Source organism: Chenopodium quinoa, unplaced genomic scaffold (genome assembly GCF_001683475.1).
Source record: "Chenopodium quinoa cultivar QQ74 unplaced genomic scaffold, ASM168347v1, whole genome shotgun sequence".
Lineage (NCBI taxonomy): Eukaryota > Viridiplantae > Streptophyta > Magnoliopsida > Caryophyllales > Amaranthaceae > Chenopodium > Chenopodium quinoa.
This window is the reverse complement of record NW_018743850.1, coordinates 6,854,262-6,866,895: the sequence shown is the minus strand read 5'-3', so window position 1 is coordinate 6,866,895 and position 12,634 is coordinate 6,854,262. Positions and strand designations below refer to the sequence as shown.

The following is a 12,634-nucleotide window of genomic DNA, read 5'->3' as shown; positions in this document are numbered from 1 at the left end:
TGGTCTAGGTGGTTTAGGTGGCCTAGGCGGTCTTTCACCAATGGGTACGGGAGGGCCAATTCCAGGAATATACTCCCCACTGCTTGGAGTTGGAGCGGATGTTTTGGTAGGAAAAAATTCCTGCTGCAGCCATGACTCTAATACAGGTAGATTTGGTATCTGAATTGGTGGGATTAGTTTTGGAAACTCAAACTCAATTGCTGGCAATGGTGGCATTGGTAGGGGTTGAGTTAAAGCAGGACTCGCCGTCGTTTCAAGAGTCTGTTTCTGCTGATTTAGTGGAGAGTTCAGATCAAGAAGGGTACTGTCAGATGAACTGCTGTCACATCTGGGTCTTTTCAAATCAGGTTCAGGTTCTGCATCAATTTGACTTCTCGGCCGTCGATTTCGTAGAGATTGTTGATCAGTATCAGGAGTTTCCGTTGCAGAATCTTCCTCAACAGATATAGGATTAGACTGAAAAACACATAAATTAATCAACCTTTGAAAGTTGAGCTACATTTCAAGAAAACCATGATACTGAGATATTTAATTCAAGATAAACAAACTCAATCAAGAAAAACCATAATCAACCAACAAAAGAAATGCTTAATCTGAGTATTTCTTTTGCTTAATCTGCCATTAACGAAACTCGAAAACTCGAAATTCAGTAATCACTTGAACAAAGCAGGACACGAAAGTTCCATAATAATAAGAAATAATCAAAGAACAACACCAAGAAATTAATAATGAGAGTGAAAAGCTAATCAAATTAAAAATATGAAGAAATTAAGCAGAAAATTTTACATCTTTTCCCAGTTCATGTCAATTTGATCGAACCAATAATTTAAAACCAGTTTAATATTTCTCTAAATTCGCCATTAAATGTTATTATTCAGAGTATAATTAACCCAAAAAAATCGAAAATGTAGAAAATTATTGAGTGATAATTAAAGAACAACACAAAGATATTAATGATGAAATGGTAAAAAAAACAAAAAATCAGAGTTGAAGGAATGAAGTACAAAATCTTACAGAAGAGGCCGTTTCTTGTAATTTTTCATCATCACAAGTTTTTTTAAAATGGAAAAAATTACAGACTTTGCCCTTCTTCTTCTCGTCGTCTTCCATTGCGATTTACAAGCTTTAAAGATTGTGTTGCAGACTTGCAGGGAAAGGAGAGAGATTGAATAATTTTTTGAGTGCAAAGATATTGAAATGTGTTTTTTGGCGGTAGAATATAAAAATAATACTTATATATTCACACTCAACCTGATAAAAATTATACGAGTACTACAGTTTACTTGTGTAATTAATTGGATTAAATTAGTTGGTCGAAAAAAAATGGATTAAATTAGGATTGTAATTTTGACAAACTTTTAAGAAAATCGGGTGTACAATAAATATATTGTACATCCGTCGTAAAGTTTTCCTAAAATGATCAAAAGTTACCTTAAAATAAATAAAAGTTACCCTAATATAAAAGTTACATATGTTTAAAGTTACATATGACTTAAAGTCAATGCACAGTGGTTGAGAATTAAATAATAAGTAATTATATTACCCTTATAGAACTTATCCGGTGCTTATTTATATTAAAATCACAAAAATTTTAAAGTACCTAAAAAGGCTAAAAGTTATCCTAAATTCGATAAAAGTTACCCTAAATTCGCTAAAAGCTACCCTAACACTGCTCGATGTACATTAAAATTATTGTAAATTGGGTGTATAAAAAAGTTTTTGTGTAATTTTAGTTTAGAAATTGGTTGTATAATGTATAGTTTCAGCCAATTTACGTATAAATGGGAAGTATTTATCGGATTACAATAAACACTCTCGTGTAAAATAGATAAAGTTTATAATAAACACCTATATATATAATAGAATTGATAAAGTTATTTATTCCATTCTATCCGAACAAACCATGATACGCTGTACTTGTAAAATAATTGATAAGCCATGTGAGGATCGTATATTGTGTGCAATTAATAAGATAGTCAGGTTAGGATTGATGTTTCCAATTTTTCGACTCATTAACAAATAAATGAATTGAATTAAGATTTAGAGATGAAATAGCTTGTTTAATGTTGACACGAATTTTGTTTTTCTCCCTCCTATTTCTAAGCAACTTGAAAAGGGAACGCCAAAACCAAAGCAATGTTTGTAGCATAACATTTAGTGAGCAATTTTTATGTATCCTCCAAAACCAAAGCATACACTTACAAGTTGTTCAGACGGCAAAAATGTGCATCATAATACAAATTTGGCTATTGCTGACCTACAACAAGAAGAAATGGCAGTAATTTTCTGAAGGCCTACATAAGAACATAACTTATATCACTATATCAGTATAGATGCAGCAGGAACAATCTGAAAGCTTTTTCGATATATGCTAACTGAGTATTATTTGTGCTCTTCATTCTATGTTTCGTATTACATACAGTATGTCTCCTTTTGTACAAGACAAAGCAAATTAGCAGTTCCACTACTTTATATAGTCTCCTATTTACCCCCTCTCCTCCAACTGTCTAATTCCACAGGGTAGCACTAAAAGAATATAAATCGGCTAGAAACAGCAGGAAACTCATCTACAGAATACAATAAGTCTACACAATTAATCATAAGAGTTTAAGGTTCCTAGAAGTGAACATGAATCATCCAAGTAGGCCTCTATCAAGGTTGTCATCTTAAATACAACCATGGAGTGGAAAATCATTGAGTGGTGTCATCTTGGGAAGTATCAGCATTCTTCTTTTCATCTAGTGATTCATCTGATTCTGTTGTTGCCTTGTTTCTGTCAGTATTGGCTGCAGATAATCCATCTCCAGCAGCTATTGTGACCGGTCCCTCGGACTCATCATCTTTCACTAAGGTGGAGCCAGGACCACTCCTAGCTCTCATATCAGAAGGCACCTCTGCATCAACTGAAGGAATAGGCCTTATCTGCCCACCTGAACTACAGCTTATGTCATCTTGGGAAGTACTAGCATTCTTCGCCTTTGCATCTTGCAATTCATCTGATTCTGTAGTTGCCTTGTTTCTGTCTGTATTAGCTGCAGATAACCCATCTCCAGCAGCTATTGTGGCCGGTCCCTCGGACTCATCATCTTTCCCTGAGGTGGAACCAGGACCACTCCTAGCTCTCATATCAGAAGCCGCCTCTGCATCAACTGAAGGATTAGACCTTATCTGAATACCCGAATTACATCTTTTGTGATCAGTTGCAACTTGTCCCTCTGATGACTTTCCCAACTCAGCTTGCAAGCCACTATTGCCGCCCCTCAGATTCTTTACCACATTCTCCAGTGATGAAACACGGCTTTGGCAATGTTCCACTTCTAATAGCACGCCATCAGTGACATCCTCCAGAATAGATCGCACGTCATTAATGTTACCCTTCAGATGATTCAACTCAGCTTCCAGCTTTGGTATGCGACTTACGAGAGCATAGTATGGATGCAGAGGAGGGGCTTGCTGCATTCTTCGTTGTTGAGCTACACATTTCATCCAACACCATAAGTTTTTTCATGACAGATGTTTGATATTATCAAAAGGCAATTGGCCAAGCAAGTAACAGATTCATTCTAAACAAACAGCAAGAGTATAGATCAATCATCAAACACATATCAGGATTAGGCAGGAAAATAAAAATGCCCATTCATTTAGAAACAAAAAGAAACATTTTGCTACCAATGTACATATGCTGCTAGCCCTTGTCAAACACGAAATAAAAACTTTGTTTTTCTTACTGTTATTTATGATTCCCTAACAAAGACTTTCAGAAGGCTGTTACGGCTTCAGTTGTTACTCGAATATCTTATCCCAAATCAAAGTGCTCGAATATAGGTGTGATGTGAGCAATGTTAAGATAAAACTTCATGATTTCAAATTCTAAATAACACCAGACAGTTACAATACAACAATGACAAATAGTGGAATTCGAGTAACAACGTGCTAATCTACAACAGACCAAGTAACTAAGGCTATCGACTCCTCAAGCATACCTGAACTAGGATCTTCAACTCCCAGCTGACTACCAACATTAGGTGGGCTTTGGCTTCCAGATCCGGCAGCACTTGTCTGAGGACGTTGCTGCCCCAACTCTAGACTCGGCATTGATCCAGGTGGTCTAGGAGGTCTAGGAGGTTTAGGTGGTCTAGGTGGTCTCGAAACATTGCCAACTCCAGGAATTGACAATGTATCTCTTGGAGCAAAGGTTCTGATATGAGTCCTCAACCATGACTCTATCACAGGTACAAGTTTGTGACTGATCAGATCAGTCAGTGCATCAGCTGGTGGGATTTCATAAAATGCAGGACTCGTCGTTGTCTCAGGAGTATTTTCCTGATTTACTGGAAAGTTCGGATCAGTAAGGGTACTGTCAGGTGAGCTGCTAGCATATCTTATTCTTTTCCCCTCAGGTTCTTCTTCTTCACCAGTTGGACTAATAGACCGCCGATTTCGTAGAGATTGTGGATCAGTATCAGAAGCCTCCCTCACAGGATCTTCCTCAATAGCTGTAGGATTCGACTGAATGACAGACATTAATTAGCCTTAAAAGCCGGTATACATTTCAAGAAAATCCATCATATGAAAAGATTTAAATCAAGAAAAACCATAATGAACCAGCAATATAAAATCCACCATTAATTAGTCATTTGAAAGGTGTAATTAAACTGAAAACTCGAAATGCAGTGATCAATTTTAACAAAGCAGGACACAAAAATGTCATAATTTTGAGAGATTAATTAAATTAACCATTAAAATCTGGTATACTTTTCAAGAAAATCATGATAATAAGAAATTTAAATCAAGAATAAATACCCATCTATTTCTTTCTCTATATCCATCATTACTATTAACCCGAAAACTCGAAATGCAGTAACAAAAATTGAACTAAGCAGGACACGAAAATTTCATAGTTCTAAGAAACAATCAAATAACAACACCAAGAGTCTGATAATGAGAGTAATCAAATTCAAAATATGAAGAACTAATGTCGAATTGCATGAACCAAAATTTAAACACCCTTTAATTTGTTTTACTCTTAATTTGCAATTAAACATTAATCAGAAAATGACTAACCCAGAAAATTCGAAAATGCAGAAATAATCGAGAATTAATTAAAGAGCAATATAAAGATGATAATTATGAGTTTAAGATAAAAAGAAAAACAGAGTTGAAGGAATGAAGTAGAAAATCTTACAGAAGAGGCTGATGCTTGTGAATCTTCATCACAGTACTCGATTAATTTGCCCTTCATCTTCTTGTCTGCCATGATGATTTACAGTCTTCAAAGATTTAGTTGCAGGGGAAGGAGAGAGGTTGAATATTATCGAGAGCAATATATTGAAATCTGTTTTTTTGGCGGTAGAGGCGGTAGAATATAACGATTTGTAACTATATTTCTCTTTCCTATTACACGGCTTCATGTCACCAAGCTGGTAGGGCGTAAAACATTTTTACTAAAAAGTGTTTTCCCATTTTATATTATTTGGTTTGGTGTAAAACATTAAAATGTAAAACTTGGGGTGGAAAATCATTTTCCACCTTATTGAAAACATTTTCCCCCCAATTTAGAAGGAAAATATTTTCCATCACAAGTGCAGGGCAAACATTTTCCCTCACAATTGAATTTTCAGTTCAACCAAACAATGGAAAATGCTTAAAATGGAAAATCATTTTTCATTCAACCAAACAACGGAAAACTTTTTTGAAAATGAGTTTTCCATTGTGAAATGATTTTCATGGAAAACCATTTTACATTGAAAATGATTTACACCCTACCAAACGGATTAATTGAATATTTTGGTAAACACAAAGTTTTATGTGGCTAGTCATACAGTGTGTTCGGTGTTAATCATTTAAGGGTTATTTGGTCAGGAGTAACAAGTTACTTGGTCAGGGAATACTCAATTGGTCAAAAAAAAAAAGAAAAAAAAAATGTTTTCACTTTTTTATTGTTAGTTTTCCAAACTAATTATGATTTTAATAATTTTGACCGTAATTTGATTTTTTAATTGACATATATCATACTATATTTTTGAAACCAAAATACGGAAAACCACATCGATATCAAACAAATATGTGGTTTTTTGATTTTTTGGCTATTTATTTTTGGAAATCAGTGATATAGGTCATTTAAAGATATTAGTCATACCTATTTGAATCATAATAATAAGTGTAAACAACTTTTTCTGAATTTTTGTTTTTGGTTTGAAAATTGAAAATATTAATCAATAACGAACAAATCCTAAATTTTAAATTGGTGAGTTGAATGGATTAAATAATAATGTATAACTACGTGTATATATATATAAATGGAGTATTTTGGAAAATTAAAGTTATTTTAAAAGATATTAAATTAGGGCAAATGCTAAGGCACGCCCTAGGGGTGTTGGATAAGATAACTAAAAAGAGAATAATTAACATCAAATAAAGATTTTAGAAACCTTGACCCACACTTCTGACTTTCTAAAAACCAGAAAGGAAAAACATATGAAAAATATAGGAATTAAGATTGTGAAAGGAGAAAGACATACTCCTATCGTTTTTTTTAATTGTTACACTTACAAAATACTGCTTTATTTAATTATTAAATTTCCAAAAATTGCATCTTAATACTATATCTCTTTTCTCTCATAGTCCCACCCAAATTTTCTAATACGTTTTTTGTTACTATATTTTTTTTATTTTCACATGTACATCCTTTGTCATTTTTTTTTTATTTACGAGGATAACGTAGGTAGATTTGCCAAAGTCATAAGACTTTGAGGAAACAATCCCAAACAAACAAACATATTACAACCTCCAGAGTCTCATCTTGACTAAGTGAGCTAGAGTGTTCCCCGTCCGTTTTACATGAGAAAAAGAGAGCATATTACTAGATGAAAACATAGAATAATTGTCATCTAACACCATGTGTAAGGGAGTGTAGCCCTTAGTCTTCTTCTGCAAACAACCGACTACTATGCTAGAGTTACTTTCAAGCTGGACATTCTGGAAACCCAAGCGCGCTGCGATGAGCTGCAAATCGAACCTACAGGCTGCTGCCTCCGCCTCTTCCACAGACCACCCTGCACACTCATTTCGTACTGCTGCCACTAAAATAGCCCCAACATTATCTCTAATAACCATTCCTAACTCCGTGACAGAACCCACATGAGCATCGTAATTGATCTTTACCATTCCTGCTAGAGGTCTACTCCATGAGTTTGCATATTGCATTTTCATATGTGGTGTTGCACTCTAAGCACTTTTGTTGCGTACTCACCATATTCTCGCACCATTTTGGACAACCCCATTAGTACAGACACGGGACACGGATTGGCCTGTTCATATATAATTTTGATCAATTTGATTTTTCACAGTTTTCAAAATGCGTCTTAAATGTACATCTCCATTTCTATCAATGTAAAAATTATAAAATATACAATGAGATGAAAAGAAAATATATGGTTTCAAAAAAAAAAAAAAAAAAAATATATACAATGAGATGAATCTAACAAAATCCCACTATATTATCACTTATAGATTAACGAGAATTTATGGTCAAATTTTTCAAAATTAGATTCAAATATTACTAATGGATCGGAGCCAAAAAAAAAAAAGAAGGGAGTATTAATTTTTGATAAGATAGATATTTAGAGAATATATTTTATATTATCTTGAGATTGCATTGTATTATCTTTTAGTATCTTCCCTAAGCTAGATATATTAGAATCCTACGTTGGATAGGTTTCTAAGTTATTGTATAAATATGATTGATGATGAATGAGAAGATTGACACTTGAGATTAATTTGACATGGTATCATGAGCCAAGCTGAGAATTCTAAATTTTTGGCCGTGAGAATCCACTAAAAAAATAAAAAAAAAATTCACAAATTAAGAAGAACGAAGATCATAAACTGATTGGAGATGGGTTACAAAACCCAAATTGATTTAACATACTGTCTTGGATCTAGTGATGGTCCGGGAAATATAATCACGCCTATACAATTGCGTGGTGAGAATTATGATGAATGGGCGCAAGCAATGCGACGTTCTTTAATGGCTAAACGAAAGTTTGGCTTTGTGGATGGTACAATTGTGATGCCGAAGACAGATGCGAAGAAGTTAGAGGATTGGATCGCGGTTCAGTTTGTTAGTTTCATGGATTACTAACACGCTTGACCCGAAAGTTTGTGCAACAATTGGTGACTATGACGATGCAAGTGTGTTATGGTTGAACCTTAAGAACCGGTTCTGTGTGGTGAGTGGCACACGAGTTTGTCAACTAAAGACAGCTCTTGGTGCGTGCCAGCAAGTCACTACGGAATCTGTAGCTAACTACTTTGGTCGGCTTTCGAAGATCTGGAAGGAGCTCTTGCTATAGGTACGGGTTCCTAAGTGTAGTTGTGGAAAGTGCGAGTGTAATATAGTTACACAGGTAGATAGTATTCGAGAGGAAGACTATTTGCACTGTTTTTTTATTGGCTTGGACACTCACTATGCAGCGATTCGGGCTCAACTCCTTGCGCAAACCCCTCTACCGAGTGTGGATGTTGCCTATCAAAACATAGCAATGGCAAAACGTCAGAATGATTGCGTGAAGGAGGTGTGAAGGTGGAGAACGCAATGATGGCTTTCAAAGTTGATTCGAAAAACAAGCAACGATATGAAGATAATAGTGATAAGTTTTGTAATCATTGTAATAGAGTGGGTCATGAAGAGAGTGGCTGTTTTCAGATTATCGGTTACCCCGAGTGGCGGGGGGAGCGAGGCTGTGGCGGTAGAGGAAGAGGACGATGTAGTGGAGGTCGTGGGTCACGTACCACTAGCAACAACACTGCGGCAGCAAACTCATCCCAACAACAATCCGTGAGAGCAAATAAGGTGGCTGGCTCACGCACCACAGTCACAATCGAAGGCCCCTACTTCCACTGATGATGCAGCAACTAGCTTGGTTGGCTTGAGTGCTATCCAAGTTCAATAGATTTTGGAGATTTTAAATCCGAAAATAGACAATTGCATGGTAAGACAAATATAATTCCCTGGATTGTGGATACGGGAGCATCGAATCACGTTACATGTGATTTTAAATTGCTCAAAAATGTGAAGAAAATACAAAATTGTCCCGTAGGCTTGTTAGACGGAAAGTCGGCTATTGCGGATCAATTAGGCACAGTGATATTGCCGGGAGGATTACAACTTGATAATGTGCTTTATGTACCTCAGTTGACTTGCAATTTAATTTCTGTCACTAATCTCACTGTATGTTGCAGGTTACTAATAAAATATGTGTTATACAGGACCCGTAGACGAGGAAGGTGATTGATGTGGGTGAACGCGAGGATGGACTGTATTTTTTCCGAGTTGTCGCTCAAGTGAAGGTTCTAGCGGTGGATGGAGATTCTTTGTTCGACTTATGGCATCAACGGATGGGGCACCCTTCAGAGTTGGTTTTGAGATTGATTCCAAATGTGAGTAAAATTCTAGAAGAAATAATAAAGTTTATGATGTTTATCCTCGAGCAAAACAATCTAGGTCTAGTTTTCCAATTAGTGTGAATAAAACAAGTCGTGTATTTGAACTTGTGCATATAGATTTGTGGGGTTCATATAGAACACCTTCTTCATGTGGTGCTCATTATTTTTTAACAATAGTTGATGATTTTTCTAGAGGTGTTTGGGTTTATTTGTTGCAAAATAAAACCAATGTTGAATTGATGTTTTTAAATTTTGTGGCTACGGTGAAACAACAATTTGATCATGATATTAAAATTGTTAGAAGTGAAAACGGCACGGAATTTAGTTCCTTGAGAGATTATTTTAATACTAATGGCAAATTTTTTGAAACATCGTGTGTGGGAACACCTTAACAAAATAGAAGGGTAGAGGAAAACATCAACATATTTTGAACGTAGCTTGGTTTTTGAGATTTCAAGGGAACTTGCCGATAAAATTTTGGGGTGAGTGTGTTTTAGCGGCGTGTTATTTAATTAATAGGACCCCAACCCCATTACTTAGAAACAAAACACCTTTTGACATATTATTCAATAAACCACCATCGTATAAGTATATTAGAGTGTTTGGTTGTCTATGTTAGGCTCATAACCAAAGGAGTAAGGGGGATAAATTTGCGAGTCATAGTAGAAGGTGTGTCTTTATGGGATATCCATTTGGGAAAAGGGTTGGAGAGTCTTTGATTTAGAAATGGAGGAATTTTTTGTGTCACGTGATGTGCGTTTTTTGAGAATATTTTCCCATTTAATGAAGAGTTGGTGAGGAAAAATCTAGGGATGCAGGTGAAGCCATACAGCCCCAGCAACACTCTGCCCAGCCCGCAGCTATTCTAGCAGGCGCTGGGGTGGGGGTTGTGTGCGAGGAGAACAAGGTGCTCAGCAGCAGCACGTTGATGGGGCTGAGGGGCGTGAAGATGAAGGGAATGTCGAGGACTTGGGGAGAGGAAAACGACCGAAAATTCCAAACATTAAATATCGTGATTCTGTGACTCACACAATACGGGAATACAGTCCCTCTTCAAGTACATCGACTCCAACATCACCTCCCTCAGGTACTCCTTATCCTCTCACATATTTTGTTGATTGCTCACGTTTTTTCGAGAAACATAAAAAGTATATTGTAGCTATAACAACAGGGAATGAGCCTTGATCTTTCAAAGAGGCAATGAAACATGCAAGTTGGCGAGATGCAATGGCTGCGGAGATAAGAGCTCTAGAAGAGCAGGGTACTTGGGTTCTTGAGAAACTTCCATCAGGGAAGAAGGCCTTGGGAAGCAAGTGGGTGTATATGGAGAAAGGTGATGAGCACGGGAACTTGTTGAGATTGAAAGCACGGTTAGTAATACTGGGAAATCATTAGGTTGAAGGGCTCGATTACTATGAGACAATTGCGCCGGTTGCAAAGATGGGTACAGTTTGAACTTTTCTGGCAGTAGCAGCAGTGAAGAATTGGGAGGTACATCAGATGGATGTGCACCATGCATTTTTACATGGAGACTTGGAGGAAGAAATTTACATGAAAATTCCTCCAGGTTTCAATAAAAATAACTCGATTATGTGTGCAGGATGAAAAAATCATTGTATGGTCTAAAACAGGCTCCCAGATGTTGGTTTGCAAATTTGACTGCAGCTTTGAAGAAATATGGATTTAAGAAATCCTACTCAGATTACTCTTTGTTCACATTGACCACAGTTATTTGCAGTTGAATGTGTTGATATATGTTGATGACTTGATTGTTGCAGGAAACAATGAAGTAGCCTTATCGAAATTTAAGGCATACTTGGGAAAATGTTTTAAGATGAAGGACTTGGGAGTATTAAAATACTTCCTAGGCCTTGAGGTTGCGAGAAGTAAGCAGGGAATTTACATTTGCCAACGGAAATATTCATTGGATATTATTTCTGAAACTGGATTATTGGGAGCTAAGCCTGCAGATTTCCCGATGGAACAAAATCATAAGTTAGCTCTTGCGGAAGGCAGAGTATTAGAGGATGTGGAAAAATATAGACGACTTGTTGGACGTCTAATTTACTTGGCTATAACTAGGCCAGATCTAGCATATCCTGTTCATATTTTATCTCAATTTATGCAGAATCCGAGAGAACAACATTGGGAGGCCGCGCTTCGAGTGGTGCGTTATTTGAAGAAGAATCCTATCCAGGACAAGGGATACTTCTTCGATCGGATAGTGAATTGCGACTTGAAGGTTGGTGTGACTCTGATTGGGCTACCTTTTACTAGAAGATCTTTGATAGGTTGGTTTATGTTACTTGGTTTTTCACCCGTGTCTTGGAAGACCAAGAAACAACAAACTGTTTGTAAATCATCTGCAGAGGCGGAATAGGTCGATGGCGGCCGTGACATGTGAACTAAAGTGGTTGAAACAACTACTAGGAGCATTAGGTGTGCAATATTCGCAAGGTATGAATTTATTCTGTGATAGTCAGTCAGCCCTGCACATTGCTAAAAATTCGGTATTCCATGAGAGAACGAAACATATTGAAATTGATTTGCATTTTGTGAGAGATCGATGCAATTACAGAGGGTTTAATTTTGCCTTCGTATGTTCCTACGAAGGAGCAGCTTGCGGACATTTTTACCAAAGCCTTAGGGAAGTCTTAGTTCGAGTCACTACTTGCCAAGTTGGGCATTCGGGATCTTCATGCTCCAACTTGAGGGGGATGATAAGATAGATATTTAGGGAATATGTTTTATATTATCTTCAGATTGCATTGTATTATCTTTTAGTATTTTCCCTAAGCTAGATATATTAGAATCCTACATTGGATAGGTTTCTAAGTTATTGTATAAATATTGATTGATGATGAATGAGAAGATTAACACTCGAGATTAATTTGACAGTTTTCAATAAATTATTATCTCCATTATCTTTCTTTTAGTCGTACTATTTTTCAATACTCTAACTACCCCACAATCCACTTACTTTTTGTTAGATTTAAGTCAATTAAATTACTTAAAATTATTATGAGGCGATCGAACTGTAACACTTTAAATAAATACAGGGTATGTTAATAAAAAACTAACACAAGATTTTCAAAATAGGGAGTGACAAGCTTAAGAAGTGTTGCACTTAATTTTATTTTTTTTAAGAGAGTTGCACTTGATATTAATATAAAATAAAAAATAAAAT

The 12,634-nt window shown here is 36.1% G+C and overlaps 1 protein-coding gene across 1 annotated transcript; it reads left to right on the top strand.

The window, feature by feature from the left end:
• Positions 1–10,674: 10,674 nt before the first annotated feature.
• LOC110685730 (uncharacterized mitochondrial protein AtMg00810-like) lies at positions 10,675–11,827 on the top strand. The gene is made up of 2 exons (XM_021862253.1): positions 10,675–10,817; positions 11,176–11,827. Exons 1-2 carry the CDS (start codon positions 10,675–10,677, stop codon positions 11,825–11,827), a joined length of 795 nt encoding a protein of 264 aa, XP_021717945.1.
• The last annotated feature ends 807 nt before the right edge of the window (positions 11,828–12,634 follow it).

Excerpts from the sequence above, each read along its gene's own strand:
- LOC110685730 (XM_021862253.1), top strand. The coding sequence starts at position 10,675 with ATGGCTGCGGAGATAAGAGCTCTAGAAGAGCAGGGTACTTGGGTTCTT. Across the intron at positions 10,818-11,175 it reads TTGTTGAGATTGAAAGCACG|TTATTTGCAGTTGAATGTGT; the intron begins GTTAGTAATACT and ends CATTGACCACAG.